General features: G+C 40.1%; 4 protein-coding genes across 6 annotated transcripts in view; 3 read left to right on the top strand and 1 right to left on the bottom strand.

Moving 5' to 3' along the window:
* The window catches only part of LOC123986552 (ATP-binding cassette sub-family G member 4-like), a 62,461-nt gene extending 46,504 nt beyond the window's left edge, over positions 1-15,957 (top strand). For all 3 annotated transcript variants that reach the window (XM_046074873.1, XM_046074874.1, XM_046074876.1), the window contains exons 3-15: positions 6,402-6,519; positions 6,830-6,962; positions 7,412-7,462; positions 7,758-7,903; positions 9,628-9,751; positions 9,921-10,035; positions 10,144-10,286; positions 10,944-11,039; positions 11,228-11,396; positions 11,515-11,615; positions 13,066-13,224; positions 13,313-13,431; positions 14,618-15,957. In XM_046074873.1, coding sequence (XP_045930829.1) covers positions 6,402-6,519; positions 6,830-6,962; positions 7,412-7,462; positions 7,758-7,903; positions 9,628-9,751; positions 9,921-10,035; positions 10,144-10,286; positions 10,944-11,039; positions 11,228-11,396; positions 11,515-11,615; positions 13,066-13,224; positions 13,313-13,431; positions 14,618-14,843 — 1,700 coding nt within the window. In that variant the 3' untranslated portion in view covers positions 14,844-15,957. The remainder of the gene's footprint in view (positions 1-6,401; positions 6,520-6,829; positions 6,963-7,411; positions 7,463-7,757; positions 7,904-9,627; positions 9,752-9,920; positions 10,036-10,143; positions 10,287-10,943; positions 11,040-11,227; positions 11,397-11,514; positions 11,616-13,065; positions 13,225-13,312; positions 13,432-14,617) is intronic.
* tpst1 (tyrosylprotein sulfotransferase 1) overlaps positions 1-21,682 on the bottom strand; it is a gene marked incomplete at its 3' end in the record, with an annotated part of 837,181 nt that overhangs the window by 671,073 nt on the left and 144,426 nt on the right.
* Positions 16,409-21,682, top strand: part of LOC123986018 (BTB/POZ domain-containing adapter for CUL3-mediated RhoA degradation protein 2-like) — a 12,479-nt gene continuing 7,205 nt past the window's right edge. The window contains exons 1-2 of the mRNA XM_046074068.1: positions 16,409-16,578; positions 18,247-18,316. Of these exons, the coding sequence (XP_045930024.1) occupies positions 16,409-16,578; positions 18,247-18,316 (240 nt within the window). The remainder of the gene's footprint in view (positions 16,579-18,246; positions 18,317-21,682) is intronic.
* On the top strand, positions 19,957-20,975 carry lyrm9 (LYR motif containing 9). Its single transcript, XM_046074884.1, has 2 exons — positions 19,957-20,111; positions 20,782-20,975. The coding sequence occupies exon 2, from the start codon at positions 20,802-20,804 to the stop codon at positions 20,958-20,960; it is 159 nt and encodes a 52-aa protein (XP_045930840.1). The 5' UTR covers positions 19,957-20,111; positions 20,782-20,801; the 3' UTR covers positions 20,961-20,975.

The following is a 21,682-nucleotide window of genomic DNA, read 5'->3' as shown; positions in this document are numbered from 1 at the left end:
GTAGGTCTGGCGGAGATGGATTGACTGCGCCTTCCGCAGGTGGTAAAGCAGATCACAAACAGGATGGTGCTCCAACCCACCACCTTTCCAGCTGACCAGTCAATGTGAGGGTTGTGTAATTTTGACCAGGTGTAGCTGAAAACTAATGGTGTGTCAGCGGAAGTGATAATATTGAAACAGTGATTAACAGTGAAAACTGTTAATCCTTTCACAAACACTCCTGTAGAGCTTTATCTAACGTTATCCGTTGCAAAATTCTGTAGTCGAAACTTCCATATTACTATCCTGTTTACCATCGGTTTTATGCCAAAGTGTTAATTTTAGCCTATAAGAAAAGATACATAACCGTACAAAGCAAATGTGTAAGATTTCTTATGCAAGTCTATAGTGATGCAAGTCAGGGGCAGCCAGCTACATTAGCATGGAACTGGCATTGTTTTGCTTCGTAACGTTCAATTTAGATTTATTATTTTTTTACGATACTCAGGTACACAGCTTATTCGCAAGTCTCAGTCTACACAATTTACATAACCCACATAATATACAATGATGCAATATAACAGTGTAGGACACAACACAAGTGGAAGACCCATCCAGTTAGTAACAGCCTGCGTCTGCACAGCTTGCAGAACTTGTGGGGCTAACAGAAGCGTGTTTGTTAGCAGACGGACAGCGAGTGACAATATATACTGATTCTGCATTTGCACATAATGTATGTCATTTGTTTGGAGCAGTGTGGAAAGGTCGGGGATTTAAGAAAACGGATGGTTCTCCGATACAACATCACGCACAAATAATAAAACTGTTGCATGCTATGATGAGGCCTAAAGAGATAGCGATAGCTAAGTGTGCAGCTTATAAAACAGACGTGTCAAGAGTGACACAAGGGAACAAAGCTGCTGATGAAGCTGCAAAAGCTGTCACGGGAGCTGACAAATTGGGCAAGGTTTTTCTGGTCACTCATGGGGTGGACTTGGAAGACAAAATTACGCTTAAGGATGTGATTTTGATGCAGGAAGCTGCTTCTATGACTGATAAACAGTTATGGCTAGACCGAGGTGCTGTTAAGGATTCTATCGGTCTTTGGAGAAATCAGGAGGGGCTGATAGTAGCACCTCTGGACCTGTTAGGTCTGATGATTCAGGAAGCACATGGGTTAGCTCATGTTGCCAGGGGGGAGGTTAGGAGAAAAATCACAAAGGAGTATGGTTTTTGGGCACCATATTTGCTTGAACAGATTGACTACGTCATAGGCAGGTGTACAATCTGTCTGAAAAATAATGTCCGCAGGGGTGTGACTGTTCTTCCTGGTTACATTCCCACCCCAAGGGGTCCTATGCGTGAGTTGGTTGTTGACTTTGTCAATATGATAAAACCAGTTGAAATGAAAAGATACATGCTAGTGGTTGCGGATAGATTTTCACGATGGCCGGAGGCCGGTCCAACCAAGTGGAAAGACGCTCAGTCGGCTGCCGAGTGCTTGTGTAGAGATGTCATAAGCAGCTGGGGACTTCCAGATCGAATATCCTCAGATAATGGGAAAGAGTTTGTGGATAAAACAGTGAAATTGATTTAGCAAAAATTGGGAATTAAACAACGTCTTGGAGCAGTTTATCACCCATAAAGTCATGGGATATGTGAAAAAATGAATGGTGTTTTGAAAAATCGCATTGTCAAGATTTGCCAACGTACTGGTCTAAACTGGATAGCGGCGCTCCCTTTGGCGTTAATGGTGTGTCGCTCAAGTGAGCTGCGTAATTTACGTATAACGGCCCATGAATTGGTCACAGGAAGACTGATGCCTATGCCTTGTTTACGAACAAGTGGCAAGGGTCCAAGTTTGGCTCTTTTAGAAGACGAAAATGAGAGCGTATGTCACAAATATGGCCAATTTCCATAAAATATTATCCACATATGTTTCTGACAGGCAAAGGAGAGAAGAGGTGCAGGAGAAGCTCGATGAGCAAAAAAGGAGTACAGTGCAACCTGGGGACAAGGTGTTCCTGAAGGTCCTCTCTAGGAGGAAGTGGTATAACGAACGCCGTGAGGGACCATTTGAAGTGGTTCGTTGTACCAGAACAGCTGTCCAAGTTAAAGGGTCTCCAACGTGGTATAATTTATCACATTGTGTGAAAGTGCCTAGTGAAGAGGTACCACACGTGGACAGCCAAGATGGTGAAGGCTCAAGAGAGCCGGATGACAATAGGGAAGAACAGGCAGAAGGAGAGATGCATGACAATATCCAGAACCAAAACCCATCAACACATCATCGCAGCATTATTGTTCGGACACCACAGCTGTCTAAGCTGATGATACACAGAGCAACTTTTGATAACTGTTCTAAAGTGTGGCAACAATCTCACTTATATTATATTCAGTCTGTCTCACTAAGCATTTTTGTTATCATCCAATACATCTTAGAAATGCTGATATTGCTGAGCCTCTCTAGTGAAAGATATACACAGCTCTGACGTATCATGTCTGCCAAATGCAGTCAATGTAGCTATCATGTAACAAGCATGGATTAGTTCAACATCAAACTGATAAAAATATTACTGTAACATTGCAGGTAGAGTTTACCTGAGTTTTCTGCATTTTGAACGATGCCGTCTCTTGTTATGTCTCTGTTTTGGCCGATGCCGAGTGCTCGTTAATTAGTTTGAGCACATAATTAGTGGTTGCAATCTGAAACCTCACCGCTAAAGGTCAATGAAAACCACACATGGCCCATTTAAAGGTGGAAGGGTACCAATATTTTTTGGCCACTCTGCAGATGGAGAGTGGAAAAGTGGACTATGCGTTTTGAAAGGTTTCTGTAGACATTGTGTCACGTGAAAAGATGGAAATGAAGTCAGGCTAACATTTTTGCAGCCATTTTTCAAGCCTACAAGAGGTCAGTCTTTGATGCTAGAAGGATATATTATGGGTGAATTATTATTTTTAAACACGTGCTTCTATGATGCTAGACAAATAGAAATCTTTAAATACCATGTGTTGCTTGGCATGTAATTTTAGATCTCTTCAATTGTGTTATGAGTTGTGGATCAGACATGGCAACTTTTAGGATGCGCATATCAGTTTTGCCATCGTCTGGTAGAAGTGGTAGCTTAATGCCAGCCTTGCTCTATTGCTTCTATCTGGCCCAGTAGCTACAGTGAGGTAAATAACTTGCATGCATTTGGCCTTGCAGTAACTGTCCTCTGCAAGTGTCAGATCGAGAAAAATAATGTTACTGGACATGTTTCTATCTGTCATCCAGGCTATATATCTTCATGCCCTTTCTCTTTTCAGTAACATAATTGAACTAAACTTGTAGCACATGACTGACTGACTGAGGCCTCCAGCACCGAGTGCTGAACTGATGCTTACAGTTACTGTAGCAAAGCCTGAGCTTTATTGATCTTTCTTGTTGGGATCATTTCCCCACATAGAGGCGGAGGGAACAGAAGACGGGGCAGGGCTGATTGTTTTTGACACACTGCCATCCCCAGGATCCTTCAGTGTCCATTGATTTCACACAGAGGATAAATGGACACTGCACAGTGTAGTCTAATATACAAAAGCAGTAGCAATGCCTTGAACTGCCATTGTGTGTTTTGTGTGTAATCAATACATATCAAAGTCATATACTTTTTTAACCTTTTGCACTGAAGATAATGATCCACATGCATCCCAGGCTTTAATCCCTCGATCTACTGTTAAATGGAAAGTTGAAATACACAATAATGGCAAGCGTTTCTTCCATGCAGATGCAGTAACGAATATTAAAATTGCCTTCAATTAATGATTCTGATCACCAACACTGAGGTTGGCACACAAAACTGTGTCAGTGTGATTCAGTCAAGTTGTTACATCTATAGCATGATTATTCACATTGCGATTTTCTATTGAAGGAAAAACGGGGTTGATAACAATATAACAAGAGCCCGACTGATTTATAGTTTTGCAGATATTATCGGTTGATATGAGCTAATTGCAGATAAATCAGTATCTGCGTTTATAGCAGGCAATTTATGATTATTAAAAAAGAAAGAGAGTTGGATCCTTGACTCATGGCATGTGTGTTGCAGAGATTGCCCACCACAAAACAAAAGAATTCGCTACTGCGTGTGCAGAGAGTCTTCCGTGCCATGTAGAACGAACAAGGAAGAGTAGCTGTGCAAAACGTATTGTAAATATATCTGTGAGTCGCTTGTGTGTAGTTAAAGTCGGGCGTAGGAAATAATTAAACTAGAGGGGACATGTAAGTATATAACATGGCTTCATGCCAAACAAAGTTATCTAGCTCCTCTTTCAAATGTGAAATCTTGGCATGAAATCTCAAAGTTGAAAGTCTTCCTTTTAGACGGTCATATAGTATTAGATGCATTCAAGAGCAGCGTTTCCTCTTCCTCACTGTATCATAGATGGTGGTTGAGAAATCCCATCCATCCATCCATCATCAACCGCTTATCCTGCGTACAGGGTCGCGGGGGGGCTGGAGCCAATCCCAGCTGACACCAGGCGAAAGGCGGGGTACACCCTGGACAGGTCACCAGTCCATGGCAGCAGTTGAAAAATATATATAAATATTGTAGCTTTGAATTAAAGAGTGCTGGTAAAGGGATAAACTAGATGTGAATATGCTATGCATTGAAAATATTCAATGTGGCAGAGTATGAGTGTAGTACTGCACGACAAAATATATATTGCCTATGTAGGAGAGCCCTATTTATTATTATAATTTAAAATAATAATTGTAATGACATGAGGAATAGGCAGTATTATTAGTATTTTTTTATTTATAGTTTTTGTTTGGCAGTCCCAGACTACAGAGGGAGATATATCTCGATCTCTTAGCTTGCTACATTTCACTGGGGGGTAGATTCTGTGTAGTGAAGATTCATTTAATGTAGAGTAGCTAGTAGCTTAGCTCACTACATTTTCCAAGTAGCTTGCCCAACACTGTCAATCTCTAAACTGTAATGAAGAATGCAAAAGTGTAAAGATATAAATATGGAATGGAGATTAAATCAGTCATATATACTATATGACTGATTTAAAAAGCATGTAACACCAAAACATTACATACATACATACCATTGGTACAAAATTATATATATAGATAAATAGCTGTAGGCTGGGCGGTACGGTGGTACAGTGGTTAGCTGTGTCACCTCACAGCAACAAGGTTGTGGGTTTAAACCCCAGTTACCTTGGACTTTCTGTATGGAGTTTGCATGTTCTCCCTGTATTTGCGTGGGTTCTCTCTGGCATTAATGTTATATTATAAGTATTATCTTAATAAATATTTGCAGGTTTCAAAACAAAAACCCTGTTGGACGTATTTGATATTTGCTACATTCCCCTCTGGTAAAGCAGGTGTGAGTATACCTGTAACATCTAGTGACGGGAAGACATCTACTCAATAACAATAAACCATTAAAGCAAGAAGAAGAGCAGCCTAAGAATAAGAACAGCCGCACGAGGATTCAAGGATGGATGAATGTTAGAGGGATGGAGTAACCGCGCTCAGCTACACTTCACTGTAACTGGCTGGTTCTGTCAACCCCTCAACTCTGCATTTTGTGTAGAATGATAAATACGAAGTGCATCTATCTCTAATGCCGCTGTTTATTATCTGGATGGGAACAGAATATGTACTGGTCAGTCATACAGTTGGCTCGCTTTAGGCAGCTCACACACAGCACACTACAAGAGAGCAGCAAATCACTTAAGCACAGATGATAGCCAGGTAATTAGAAGGTAGAGAATGTATTTTGTCGTTACTTAAACATTAGCACTTAAAAAGTACACCAATATACCTCTCCATAAGTGCACGTGTTCATGTAGTTCTCACTCATTAACTATCAACGTTACAAAACCGTGAGAGAGGGCACCCTCAAGCCACTAAATCCACACACATACATGGATAATGAATGACTGACTTACGGCAAGTGGAATCATATACTAAATAAACTCTGTTACACCTAAAATCTTTACCAAATGGAAGGAGGCTTAGTCGTACTTAATGAAGAGCAACATCGAAATCACTCTCTTCTACCAGTTATCTCACTTAACCAGTAACAATTGAAGCATACTGTCAGCATAAGTGATGTTTACATAGCATCATTCAAGTGCTGAATTTTCGTGCCCCTGTTGCGTTTTCATTTATATAATGCAGGGATGTTCACAGCATTTCAGTTTCAGACAGGTATCACATTCTGACCCGCTGATTATAGGCTCTTACTTATGTAGAAATGAATTGACCCAATCATTGTTGCACTGGACATTTCCCTTATTTTCAGTCCCTACGAATGTTAAGATCTAGTTGAAGTGATATTTTCCTTGTTATTGTTGATAAAGCCATTCCAAATTCACAAGTGTTCAGTGCCATCAATGCCCCCTTTTGCTCTTCCCAGGTTTCAAAGCCTTACTGAAGTGCCTGTCTGGGAGGTTCTGCAGTCGGGAGCTGATAGGAATCATGGGGCCCTCAGGGGCCGGGAAATCCACCTTAATGAACATTCTGGCTGGATACAGGTGAGTGCCAAAATTCCGCTCACTTTCCCTCAGCTAAGTAAAGGGGTTGTAATGCTTTCCTCAGTATTATAAGACAAAGTTGCTTTATTTCATCCACAAAAGCCATATGTGGATCAGATTAGCTGCACAGTTAGGAGAATTACATCACAGGTGTATATGGCATAGAACCTGCAATACAGAAATTAAGGCTTTAGATAACTGGTGTAGGAGCTCATGTGTTTGTGCATCATTTGTTTGTTCTATTCCTTCCAATACACTCTGTCTAGCACATTGACCTGTCTAGAGTGCGTGTGTCCTTCTTGCTGCCCAGGGAAACAGGGATGAAGGGTCAGATCCTGGTAAATGGGAAACCCAGGGACCTGAGGAAATTCAGGAAAATGTCCTGCTACATCATGCAGGAAGACATGCTGCTGCCACACCTCACTGCACGGGAGGCCATGATGGTGAGCTGCTGATGACAGGTGCAAGAAAAATGGAACACATCCCCAAAGTGTGTTTTTATTTTGAAACTTCTGTTTGAACTAGGTTCAAGGTTCTCCAACGAAGGTTAAAATCAAGGGCAACTGGACTTGGTTGAAGATACTGGAAGACGTTTCGTCCCTCATCCAAGGGACTTCTTCAGTTCTTCAGAAGACGTTTCGTCCCTCATCCAAGGGACGAAACGTCTTCCAGTATCTTCAACCAAGTCCAGTTGCCCTTGATTTTAACCTTCGTTGGATAACTATGACCTGGATGACTGAGAATCTTCAGACATCTAGGTTCAAGGTTGGTAGTTATTCTGCCAAGATGCTGCAGGGATGGGCTTCTGACCAAGACCGCCACCTATTTGCTCTCCCTGCACAAATACCTGTTGCATTGCAAGTTTATGACACTTTTTTTCTCTTTGCTGCAGGTTTCAGCCAACTTAAAGCTGGGTGAAACTATGGATGTGAAGAAAAAACTGGTGAGCTAATCAAACAAACTCTCCGCTTAATATAGACATTAAAAGGGTAATAACAATAATACTTATCCTTGAATACTGTATCCTGGCTTTAAACACACCAAAGTCACACCAAACACACCAAAGTCAAAGTAATACGGAGGAATGTCACTTGCTTGACACGCTCCTCTCTGCAGACACACCAGTGTACCCACTTTGCATAAAGGGAACATTTTCCAGGTATATACACTTCACTCTTTGAGCTGTTGTCAAATATCTGACTTTGTCGGTCACTCTCTATCTGACTTTCTCTGTCCAGGTGAATGAGATTCTGACTGCATTAGGGCTCCTTGACTGTGCTCACACTCGTACCAGCTCGCTGTCAGGTGGTCAGTGTAAACGATTGGCCATCGCCCTCGAACTGGTCAACAACCCTCCAGTCATGTTCTTTGATGAGCCCACCAGGTGAGAGAATAGCAGCTGTGGGGATGATGGTTAGATTTAGACGTAACACACTATTATTTGAAATGAGATTTGATCATCCAGATATGCAGCAATGAATATTCAATGCACAGTACACTTTGACCCCACCATATTTTGCCAATATTCTACTTGTAAATGTGAACACTGGGACAAAACATTTGAATTCTTTTGTTCCAGAAAAGTCAAAATTGCGGGCAACCTAAAGGCATGTTTCAGTTGGACATAGACCAATCAGCCATAACATTATGACCACTGATAGGGGAAGTGAATCACTGATTATCTCGTTACAATGGCACCTGTCAGTGGGATATATTAAGCAGCAAGTTAATATTTTTTCCTCAAAGTTGATGTATGAGGAGCAGGAAAAATGGACAAGTGTGAGTAACTCTGACAAGGGCCAAATTGTGATGGCCAGAGGACTGTGTCAGAGCATCTCCTGTCTGTGGTCCCTATGAAAAGTGATCCAAGGAAGGAAAAGCTGTGAACTGGCGACAGGGTCATGGGCGACCAAGGCTCATTGCTGCATGTGGGGAGCCAAGGCTGGACCGTTTGGTCCGATCCAACAGACGAGCTACTGTAGGTCAAAGTGTTGAACAAGTTGATGCTGGTTCTGATAGAAAGGTGTCAGAACACACGAGCATACACAGTGGAGCCCATACAGAGTGGCAAAAGGTAGACCTATGGCTGAGTTCTAGATGTTTATCTCATGGAAACCCTAATAATGACTAAAGTACTCCTTGACAAGAATAACATAGTTTTCTGTAGTAAACCTCCACCTTTTGAAAGAATAATTTAGCTTTACTAAAACTTGGCTTAGTGATTATTTCTATTTGGTACGATAACATTGTAATCACCAAATTGTTGAGATTTTAGAACATGGCAACATTGCTAAAAAGAGGAAAGAAAACAAGCAGCCAGAACTAGTAGTAGTTCTACTATTTGGAAAAGAAAGAAAAGGTAAGTACACTTATTACCCAAACTGTCTGCCCAAACATCAGCAACAAACCCAACATCCTTGTTAAACTTTCACCTTCCATACTAAGCTTAGTTGTTAGCACATTTTCCAACATTACTGTGCGATACCTACCTCCAAATAAAATGGCACATAGAATCCGGCCAAACTTTTTGCTCATTTACAACCTGACCACACACTGACAAGAGGCCATGGTTACTGGTGAGATGCTTCACTAAGCTAAAACTGAGCGTTCAACACACAGGGTGAAAAGAGGAGCTGCAGCAATGTGCAGCATGAAAAAAATACGGTGTTTTTTATAAACTGAAACCATGTAAACCTGTTCTGGTACAACCCCTAAATAAAATGATGAACCTGAAAATTAACACCAAAACAAAATCAGTTGACCTTAAAGGAAAAGTTAAACATTTTGAGAAATATGCATTTTTACTTTCTTACCAAGAGATAGATTTTGTAAAGGACTGTTTCTTAGCCAGGACGAGTTGCCAGACAACCAGCAGAGAGAGAGTTATTGGTCCCAACCAAGAGTTGGTCCAGTGCGTAAAATGGCAAATTGTCATTTTCACAAGGTTTGACTTTGTGTACAGATTAGAGATGTGAGTGGTATTCAAAATTAATCAATAAATGGGGGTCATTGTCATAATAGCTCAGTACTTACTGGTTTATGTCAAGCTTTCAGATCACTTCCCAGCTGCTCATTTAATTTTCTGTATGTCTCTCTCTCTCTGTTCAGTGGCTTAGACAGTGCTTCATGCTACCAGGTGGTATCACTAATGCGCTCTCTAGCACTGGGAGGACGGACCATCATCTGCACCATTCACCAACCTAGCGCCAAACTGTTTGAGATGTTTGACAAGGTACAAATCTGTCAATAAATGAGGACATGAATGGATGGCTGAACATTCCAGTATCTATTTATTTTATAAGAAGCTGTGGCGCATAGACAATAAATTCCAGTTTCTGTCAGTTGGAAACTGACTAAAGGCCGTTTGCTTGTCAGCCTTGAATAATTTTGTTCTTCCACAGCTTTACATTCTTAGTCAGGGACAGTGTATCTACAAAGGCACAGTTCCTTACCTCATCCCCTATCTGAAGACTCTGGGCCTTTATTGTCCCACCTACCACAACCCTGCAGACTTCAGTATGTCCACTTCACATTTATTCATGTATATGCCACACTGTGCTGAGGATGTTCTGAAACATTATTAATTCCTTCCTTTATGTCTTTCTGCTTTTGCCTCTGGTTCAGTCATCGAAGTGGCATCAGGAGAGTATGGAGACTTGAACCCTGTGCTGTTTGAGGCAGTCCAAGGTGGAATGTGTGCATTAGAAGAGAAGAAGAACCAATGTGGTAACAATGGCCCATCAGTCTGTGCAACAAAGTGCCCGGTGGTGCGTAGTAGATGTTGTGATGCTGTACTGCAGCCATGGCTGGATTACTAACTGGGCAAACTGCCTGTTCATTGTATGGCAGTTACTTTGTGGTAAATTGAATAATTGCTAATTTGTTGTAATATTATTTGTAAAATTGAGAATTTAAAGGAAATTTGTTCCCGCTTCGTAACTCGATACAGGTGCTGCTAGGTGGATTTTGTTGCCTTAGGACAGAACCAGGCTAGCGATGTCAGCCCTGTTTTTGGTCTAAGCTAAGATTACCATATCCTAGCTGTACCTTTTACATTTACAGTAAAGACGTGAGAGTGGTATCAATCTTATCTAACTCCCGGCAAGAAAGCAGACCAAGCGTTATATCCCAAAATATCAAACAATTTCTTGAAAATAAATGTATTTATCATCAAATTATCTCTAGCTAAATTACATATATCAAACATGGAGCCAATGTAGTATTCTAGTTGAGGAAGACTGGTTGGTTTCTGGGTCAAAATAGGTTGGGGGGGGGCCCACACTTAATTTTTGCCACAGGGCCCAACAGTATGTTATTCCGGCCCTGACAGCAGAATGTGAATTTTGCAGCACTTTTGTTATGTGGGGTATAATTGTAGACAGATTTGTCAGTATTATGAGATTATCTACTTCCATTTTCTCCAGGATGTCAGCATAGAAAGCCATACTTTTGCCACAAGCACACTAACACAGTTCTGCATCCTCTTCAAGAGAACCTTCATAACTATATGTCGAGATCAGGTGGGTGACAACATTTGTTCACAAATATTGTAGAAGTATTGTAGCTGTGCGCTGGTTTCAAACATGAGGAAAAGGTAGAAGGAAAAGTGCCAGATTAAGTCACCTTAAAGAAATTGAGCGAAAACAATCAGGCAGTTTAAGTCTGAGACTGGATATAAATTTTTTTCCTGCTTCTGTTCTTTTCTCAGGTTTTGACCCACCTCAGACTGATGTCCCACATCGCCATAGGTGTGTTAATAGGCTTGCTGTATCTCAACATCGGCAATGATGCCAGCAAGGTCTTTAACAACACCGGGTTCCTCTTCTTCTCTATGCTCTTCCTCATGTTTGGAGCGCTCATGCCGACCGTGTTAACCTGTGAGTCTCATCGAGGGGAGGGAACTGACTTATATTTACATTCAGTTTGTTCATACTGTTCTGCCAATAAATTATAATGACAGATGTATGTGAACGGGTTTATTCACCATCTGTTCAGTTCCTCTGGAGATGTCTGTGTTCCTGAGGGAGCATCTTAACTACTGGTACAGCCTGAAAGCCTACTACCTGGCCAAGACCATGGCTGATATCCCATTCCAGGTGAGATGTTATAGTTGGCTCTCTGAGGGCCTGAGTGCTGACAATCCTCTTACACAGCAAAATGCAACTATGCAGTTCAACACTCATCTCTAGAGTTAGCTGAAAGCACTTCCTGGTTGTCAGCATTCCTGCAGGGCAAGGTTTGACCACTTTCAAATCATTCTCAGTTTAAATAGTACACATTTTTTTTCTACTCAAAGAAGGAATGCTTCCTACCTTGTTTAGAGGCTGACTCCAGCAAAACTAAATGCAAAGTTTACTATAAACATACTAATATAATATTGCGTTGCATGTGGTGTATCCTGGTCTTGTGCTGACATCAATTTAGTGAATTTTCAGGCAAATAAGTTGGATGACATGGATGGTGTTCTATAAAGTTTGAAAACTTTGAGTAAGATTTTGTAAATCTTATTGTTATTATTGTACAACAACTGAAGTATCAATCGTGAAATCTAAATTCTTTTACTAGCTCAGTGGTGCCCAAAGTGGTGCCTTGAGGATGGGCCAAGGTTGCTGCAAGATTTATAACATCATTGTTAATATTTGTGCATTTTTAATGTTTGACTGCATTAAATACATTGCTAACATTTACGTGACCTACAAACTATGTTAAGTTTTTATACAAATCAAAACAGAAGAAAAAAGCAAAAAATATCAAAATCACCATATTAAAAACAAATACTGAAAATAGTGGCCATGAGAGCAAGTGATGGAAAGATTTGTAACAGAGTCATGTTGTCGTTGTGGAAATGATTGGCTATTCTGTCGTTTAGGTACAAGGACATGTTGATATTGGGGGTTGGTCTAAAAATGTTTGCGAACCACAGTGCTAGCTCATGTTCCATAATCCAAACGTTTAGCCAAAAGCGTTTATAATTATATTTAATGTATTGTATGATAGTGGCTTCATCTACATACACCACAGGTCCTCTTGCATGGAAGTTGCCATATTGCGCCGCCATGTTTCTACAGTAGCCTAAACCGACAAATGGCTTTACAGAGCATGTTTCGTCACTACGTTGATTACGTATGATGCAGAAGAAGAAGAAGAAGTAGTTGTAGTTGTCTGATTTGTTAGAAGAAGAGAAGAGAAATTAGCTGTAGCTTCTCCTATGCTCTTGCAAAGGGATAGATAAGCGGTGAGTGAGTCGCTGGTTGCAGTTCCAACCCTCACCACTAGATGCCACTAAAACTTACACACTGAACCTTTAAGCACTAAATTGACCCTAGAACATTTAAGGGAAATTTGCCTTTATTGGAATTTATAAAAAGGCCATTTACAGAGCTTCAGTTGTTTGTGATTTGGCTGGTATGGAAAATAAAAGCCTAATTCTCTGTGTGTGGTTCTTGCCCCAGCTTCAGTACAGTTTCCACTGACATCAGTGTGAGGGTAAATTAGATAAAGAAAACTTTCAGTTTGTCCATTCACTAATGAGCAGTTTTATTTTAGGTGATCTGCCCCATCATGTACTGCAGCATAGTGTACTGGATGACAGAGCAGCCTCCTGAGGCCAGCCGCTACCTTCTCTTCATAGCCCTTTCCACCTGTACTGCCCTGGTAGCCCAATCCCTGGGCCTACTGGTTGGGGCCGCCTCCACCTCACTACAGGTACTGCAGGTTTGCATTGTGAAATATAGGATTTCTTGGCTCATGTTATGCATATAAGGCAGAATATGTCTGCTGCATCCTTATACAGGTAGCCACATTTGTTGGACCTGTCACAGCTATCCCAGTGCTGCTTTTCTCTGGATTCTTTGTGAACTTCGACACAATCCCCAAGTATCTGCAGTGGAGCTCCTATGTGTCTTATGTCAGGTGTGTACCAGTATGGGCATTTTTATTTTTTTTCATTAGAAGTGGGCCATAAAGATGATGATTTCTCTCAGTTGGTTTGTCCACAGCAACATGTCCTATTTATCCATCCTATTTATGCGCGCACACAGTTTTCCTTTGCAATAAGGGACTATAACGGACTAGAAGCAGGTTATACTTTAATTTGTCTTTCCAAATAGGGAAAATTTCCTGCATTGTTCAAGGGCTGGCTTCACCAAACTAAATACTCACTTAACCAGGAATGTACCAATATAATATTGAGCATCATGTAATAACATTTTCATGATCTTATTCTAAATTTCTCTTACTTTTTTCTTTGAGGTTTGCTCATGCGAGACTTCCAAGTCAGAGTCAGTCTGACTGTCTTAACTGCACGAACTTGTTGTTTATCAGTTGTTTCAGCCAGATGAATGCCACCTGTTCTTGAAGAGGTGTGTGTTTGTGAGATTTGATCATTAGCATAATTGATGCCTCTAAATTGCTAACTTTCAGTCTAAATTTCAATAAAGCAGTTTTGATATCTGGCTAAACTGTTGGCTTGTTTCCTGCAGTTTCCAGCCCGTGCTCCAACTCTCTGACCCATCAGGACCCTTAGCGATGTCACTGTGTTGCCAGATATCATTAATTAACTTGATGAGCACAATGTTAACATAAGTGATAGAAACAATATCCAGCGCTACTAAAATAAGTAGCTTGTAAAAAACTGAAATTGTCCTCATAGGTTGATTTCTAAGTAGTTTGTAATACTGACATTTCGAACCACTATCATTTCAAAATGTTCCACTTAATAAACTCATAAAGACTCATAAAAGCTATGTCAAAAGTTAATTGCTGGATATTCATAGAATTTGCTGTGAATGTTTCCCAGAAGATTAACCCTTTTTAATTTAGACACTCCTTGTCAGCTTTCTAATCGAATAACCAGATTGCCATGACATTTGCTGAGCACAGGATTAACCCTACTGACTTTACTGACCTCATTTTTTATTGAATTTACAACCACACAGACAAATGTAACATTTTGAACCTCATTACTGAAAACGCTGTAAGATCCATCCAAATCTTTCACTTTCACTTTAGTTGAGTTGAAGAACTTCTAGTTTAAATTTTGAGTTTGAAGCGAGTTTGCAATTGTGAATTTGTCTCAGTGTTTGTATCTCTCCCACAGGTATGGCTTTGAAGGGGTGATCCTGTCTATCTACGGGATGAACCGTTCAGAGCTGGAGTGTCCGGGGAAGGTGTGCAAGTTCCAACAGCCTGAAGAGGTTCTGCAGTTATTAGATGTGGAAGATGCAAAGCTCTACATAGATTTCATTGTCCTGGGCATTTTCTTCATCATCCTACGGCTGGCTACCTACCTTGTCCTCCGCTACAAGGTCAAGTCTGAGCGATAGGTTTTGCTTGACTCCTCTTTCAAATCTCAAGGCCCTCCCTAAAGTCCTTTCAGACCTGGTCTCTTTTTGGTGCACAGAAAACAACCTATCTCATGTGGGAATTTGTTTCATTTTATGCTGCTAAAAGGACAGAACATAAAATCTGATCTGTTCTACTGCCAACCAAGTGTGGAGGGCAGTGACTCATGTTGCAGAGCAGTCATCTTAGAAATCAGCATATACCTGTTTTACCTCAGACATCAGGACTTACCTCCAGCGCACAAAGCCAGATCAGCAGTTGATGAGGGCAAAAATCGACTGAGCCACTTTCAGCAGCATGTACTGTACATTTCATATCCGTGTGACACAGTAACTACAAATTCATGCTTATTCTACACTGTGTTGCCATTCCATCAGTGTAGGGATGTTAGGACTTTGGTCTTCTCCTTGAGAAAAGTAAACAGGGTGTTTACATTGCTTTATTAAAACCTAAGGACAAACGGTTGCACTAGAGAATCATTGTACCTGAAACACTAGTTAAAAGCAGTTTGTTTGAGCTAGTTTGTGTCTGTATTTTTGTTGTCATATCACAGTTTGGAGTCCCAAAACATTAACTTCTTGTGTCTGAATATCAAATCATTGTTTGAGTTAAATAATTTTTTTAACATGTCGATAGATTAAATTAAGATTTAGCATAGTACTGAAATTTGGTATTTTTTGTACTTCTATAATATAATCGAAAATCTTAGTTGAAATAAAACTTGTTCAGCCTTAATCATTTTATACTGTACCATATTATCTTTAGAATTATATGCTGATGCTATTATATAAATGTATTTAAGCAAAATAGATGAATTACTGTATCACTATTTTTTTGTGTCCACACTGCATAACAGTAATGTCACAAGGACAAAACATGCTCACGTAGTTATGTTTGGTGCTATCTTAAGTTTAATTTTTGTTTGAATTACATGGGGGGGGGGGTTGTTAACGTATGCATCTGGACTGCACATTACAAGTATACTGGCCACTTAGAGAACAACCAAAGACAAATAATTGTAACTGGAAGTATGCTCACATTTTACTTATAATGTACTGACAATCTTTTTGTTGTTGTTGATGTTGATGGGTATATCATGACCACTTGTATATTCATTCATTCTATTGTGAAAGATATATTTTGGTGAACAATAAACATTGATCTAATTAAATCTCTATCTAGTTTATTCATGGTCTGTGAAAAAACCCCGGAAGATCGGCGGTTCAATCCCCGGCTCCTCCGAAGTGTCCTTGGGCAAGATACTGAACCCCAAAATGAATGTGTGTGAGTGTTAGTTTCTGTTTGGGCACTTAGGCTTGGTGAATGCGATGTAAAGCGTAAAAGCACTTTGAGTAGAAAAGGCGCTATACAGAGCATTTACATTTCTCCCAGAAGGAATCAGATCCATCTCAGCTGGCTCCTTTTAATGTGACCTTGGTTCTACTCTACTTCCAGATGTCTGAGCTCTTCTTGCTATCTCTAAGGGTGAGCCCAGACACCATGCGAACATAACAACCACAGATCTGATGCTTGCACTTACTTGGAAATGGAGGTAGATGAACTTGAAAGGCCTGTTGAGCCCGTGTGTCCGATACAGCATGAGAACCAAGTAGCGGTACCTGTGGAAGTCAAACAGCCGGTGGTAGTTTGGGGTGAAGAGCGGGTCGGCAACACTCTGTGGTGTCAGTGTGGCTGTTGTGTGGCGATGCCCACTATGTGAGAGCTCAGCTCCCTCTTCATAACGATGGTCCCATAAAGTGGCCACTAGGAATGAAACGGTTCCCGGTTTGATGATAAACCACGGTAAAATTAGTATTAACCTTTTTAAATTTAAATTCTCATTAAAACCATGTTCGATTACTACGTTTTGAAAATACTCAATGCTCCTCCTGAATCTGAGGTTCGACAATCATCTGAGGCGGTACCACACTTATCCTCACTGTTGTGTATAAACGTAAGTGTTCTCAGTACCCTGATCTAACCTGACTTTTTGTGGGCTTCCATTGTTTTGGTCACAGCATCTATAAAATATCCTGCGATAATACAAAGGTCATTACTGTTTTTTTATATGCTTCTGGCCATATCATTTTCCTCTAGAAGCCATCTATGCAACCTCTGATACATATGCCATAAGGCATTCATTTGTCCATACCCTCCTATAAGCCATATGTAGTTAGGCCCTCGACTGACATACGTACGTACAGATCTACGCCATTCCTGTTCATCAGTCACATCAATTGATGCACAGTTTCACTGTCACAATTGTCTCGGCCGTCAAACATTTCTGGTGCGTCCATCTGTAGCTGTGCTGTTTGCCGGACATTTGCAGCTGTTGGTGAGTGAAGGATGCCACTTCAGCTTCAGCTGTCTTATTTCATATTTTCGGTAGTGAGATATTTGTGTATATGTTTATTTACAGATCTCCACAGTACACATTGGACAAAATTCCACAAATGTGTAAAAAGGAACTGTAACGTGACCAACAAATTCACACGAAGTAATCTGCAAATGTGTAAAAACAGTTTTGTGTGTACACATCACCCTGTATTTTTGTGGATATGATTTTACACATCACAAATGTAAAAATACACATTTGCAGATAGTGAAATATTTGCGCATCATTGTACACATTTGTAGATTGTCTTCTGTGGGTTACAAATATTAAAGTCCAATTAAATGTTCCATATCATCTCTGCCAAAGCTGGTTCTTTTGTAGCAAAACCACAAAACTTTCATGATTTGTGAATCCAAATGTAGTCTTCAATTATGGAATTAGTTTGAGTCTGCTAAGCTTTGTCTCGGTTGCTTTGGTTCATATGAGGAAGCAAGACACAGGCTGATGCAACTTTTGAGAACTTATCTCATTATTTTGAGATACAAATTCATTATTTTTTTAACCACCTTCAAATGTATAAACCTGGCAGTGTTAATATTACAGCAGTACTCAATACTGACCACTGTTAAAGAGCATTTTAACAGCTGGCAGCTGGTTATGTTCTAAACTTTTTTAAATTTCCAGCATTGAAATGCATTTTTATCTATAGACATGATGTGAACTCTCAGACAGCTTGAGAAGCAATGTACCTGGCAGATGGGTGGTGCTGCATTTCAAACAGGAGAACCAATCAAAAGCATCAGGATAGCATCAACCTTTACTAAACAGCTGTGGCTAGAAATGGCAAATTGTGCACATGAAAAACATGTAGAGCAGCAAAATAAATATCAATCAACATATTCAATATATTCATATGTAACCCCCAATGTAATCATGAACATTTTCGTTTATTTTGTAATTAAAGACTCCATTACGTTGTTACTAACCCAACACTGATCATACATCATATGCTCTATGATTGTTATGCAACATACATTAACTTTCTCAAGGAAACTTAAGAAGTCAAAATTCCTGTGCCAAGTTCTTATTAACTACAGAGGAGCAACAGAAAACACCCTGACTGAAAACATCACTAACTGACATGGGATGTCGGTGAGGTGAGGTGCCTACGTGGAGCCAAAAGGATGCTAAAAGCCAGCGCCCACCCCAGCCGCAGCCTGTTCACCCTGCTGCTGTCTGGAAAGAGGAGTTTCAGCTGCCACACCACCAGACTGCAGAGTAGCTTTTTCTCCCAAGCTATCAGACTACTGAAACTGTAGACTCTCTCTACAACCTGTTGTAATGTGACAAATAAACCTACCTTATACCTTGTATTTGAAAGCCTGTTGAAATTTGAAGTTATCTTAAACAAAAGTGCAGTCCTAATTTGAAATAAAGCCAACATAATTAGAGCGATCAAACCATGATCAGTATGCGTCTGCTGCCGTACCACTAGACAGCAGAGCAGCTTCTTCCCTGAGGCTGTGAGAGTTGTCAATTCATCAATAATTTTATTTTGCAGTGAAGATAAGTTTTGTATATAATGTTTGTTTTTGTAAATAGCTCTTCATCTAATTATACAACCCTGTGTTGTAAAATTATAAATACCTTGTACCTTGAATTGAAGGATAACTACTATTATTATTAACTACCATCTAACTCAAGTCCCACTATTTTGATCTGCATTTTTCAGACTCAGTGTTTGAATTCAGAGATGGCTCCAAAGATCCTGATACAGTGTGCAGCTGCAGCAGTGTGTATTCCAGTGAGCCATATACAGTGGCGTATATTAAGAAAAGACTGTCAGACCGTGTGTCAGTATACACCACAGAGCTACTGGTAATATTACTGGCCCTGCAGTGGATAGAGGAAAAGCAAATAAATAAAAATGTTATTGCATCTGTCAGCAATAACAAGCATAAGATCTGGCAGATCATCATTTAGAACAGATATAATGAAATATTCCTTATATTGGGGTGGAAATGAAGAATACTCTCTTCTTTTGGGTTCCTGCTCATGTTGGTGTGGAGGGAAATGAGCAGGTGCATTTTCTGGCCAAACAAACACTCGTACACACTTGTAGCCCCACAAACTCCATTCAGCAAACCTGAAGCTAAGGCATTCATTGGGACACATGCATATATCAGCATGGCCGGAGTATTGGGATAATAATGAAACTGGATGACATCCATATAATATACAAAGACATGTTGGTGCTGGGAGGGTGGTGGGCTGGAAACAAAAGAAAAGCAAATATAATCACTTGTCTGAGGATAGGTCTTTCAGGTCTTAATCATACGTTATGTAAAACAGGCGAGCACCCAGCTGGAAAATGCACACTGTAGCCAACCAGAAACGGTCTAATATGTGCTACTTGTACTGTAGAACACACAACCTTTGCCCTGTATGTCAGACAATGTACTCATCTCAATTAGTAATGCTGCACTGGACTACGATGATGACATGTGTTGTTATTTATTATGTACATTTATTATGATAAAGGTTTCTATGCACTATGTTTTGAAATTGAAATGAAATGAAATATCAAGAGGAATCACCTTCTTCAGTCACTAAGGAAGGCAAAACATCATGACGTTTTTTTATTTATTTATTTATTATTATGATTTATTTTTTTTGTTGTTGTTGGGTTTTTCTCCTGCAAAATCTCTTTTTCCACACTCCAGTCCAGTTGGTGGCAGTAAAGCACCTCTAAGCTGGTTTGCCAATCGCCAATAAGCACTGAAAAAGAAGAGGAGGAGGAAGAAGAAGAAGAAGAAGCAGGAGGAGGAGGAGAAGGCTGCTACTTTTCGTCATGTGAATTCAAGGAGGTTTTTAAGATGCTGAGCACCTGCTGACAGCCGACAGTTCACTCGCAGTAAGCTTATTTCCTAGTTTGCGTGGTGGTCATAATGTGGCCACTGTGTTGTGGACACGGTTCTGTCTGCGTACTGTTGTGTAACTAAGCTAACATTAGCACATAAACAGCTTAGGTCACGTCAACGTCAAGGAGAGAGAAAAAGAAACGCCACAGCGTGTGAAGCTTATTAAGATAAAATCAAATAATATATTCTTTTAGTAAAGCAAGTTATTCTGTAGACTATTTTAATGTGAATCAGTATGTAGATCGGTATTTGAGACATTACAGAGGTGAAATCCTGAAAAAAAAAAAACTTCCTTTGAGACACTGAATATTGTGAACATTTGAAAAAGATTTTCACGTGCAGATAGAACTAAAAGACAGCCCTGCCACATTATCATTTTATAAAACAGGTTAGCAAACACTTGCCCATTGACACGCCCAGCAGAAACAGTATCATCAGACTGGACTCATGTTTCTGTGTGTCTGTCAAATGTGACTTTGCCTGTCAAGTTTTAAAAGTGCAAAGCTGCACTGTGAGTTATACCTGCAACACACATGAAGCAATGTCTATGCTTTGGATGGGACTGTACATACAAAGCCATTACTTCTTTATGATTTCTTATTTCTATGGTTAATACAAAAATATTGTCACTAACCCAAATGCACACTTAATTTTTACTAACAGTTCAACCAAAAGATGAAGGAATGCCGCCTTTAGTTGGAGCTGAGATGATCCAGACACCCGTGCAGCTCTATCGATATCTCCTCAGATGTTGCAGGCAGTTACCAACCACAGCAATGCAGCAGCATTATCGCCATGCCATAAGACAGGTGAGGTCAACATGCGCACCGACTATTGACTAGGGATGTCACGATACCAGAAATTCAGTAGAAGAAAGCAATGCCAGTGAAATTCCACGATTCTGTGTACCCAATTCGATACCATGGCAAAAAACCAAAACAATAAATCCCACGTACTTCAACATATACTCCTTTATTTAATCGAAAAACATTTAACTTTACAAAAAACAGTAATAGCGACATGCATCTTACTAAATAAAAAAGTCATGAGATTTCAGTTATCAGATTAGATCTGATTAGATTAGAAAACTTTATTAATCCCCAATGGGGAAACTCAGTTGCCACCGGCTCACATCACACAACATACAATATAAACAGAAAAGACTACCAGTATGCACACACAGGACAAGAAGTAAAAAACAATGCCCCCATTTAACGTCTTCTGAATCTGCATTAGAGCTGACAAATATGACCGGCCGAAAACCTTAAAATCAAAAAAAGATCTAAAGTCTGAGCCGTTCAGTAGAACACCGGGGCATCTTCAGTCGGCAACTAAAGGAACTACTAAGTGTCCTAAGGACACTGTGGATTGGGTGGTCTACAAGATCCATGAAATTCTTTAGTTTGGCACTCCTTCTCTTATGTAAGATGACCTCCAGTGAATCAGGGGCAAGGCCAATCACAGAGCCAACTTCTTTAATCAACATTGATTAAACATTATCGTCTACAGTAATGCTGCCTCCTCAGCAAAGCACAGAAGGAAAAAGAACGCTGGCTATAGTGCC

The sequence above is a fragment of the Micropterus dolomieu genome, linkage group LG17, assembly GCF_021292245.1.
Source record: "Micropterus dolomieu isolate WLL.071019.BEF.003 ecotype Adirondacks linkage group LG17, ASM2129224v1, whole genome shotgun sequence".
Taxonomy (NCBI): Eukaryota; Metazoa; Chordata; class Actinopteri; order Centrarchiformes; family Centrarchidae; genus Micropterus; species Micropterus dolomieu.
The sequence above is the reverse complement of the archived record's forward strand: the minus strand, read 5'-3'. Positions and strand labels throughout refer to the sequence as shown.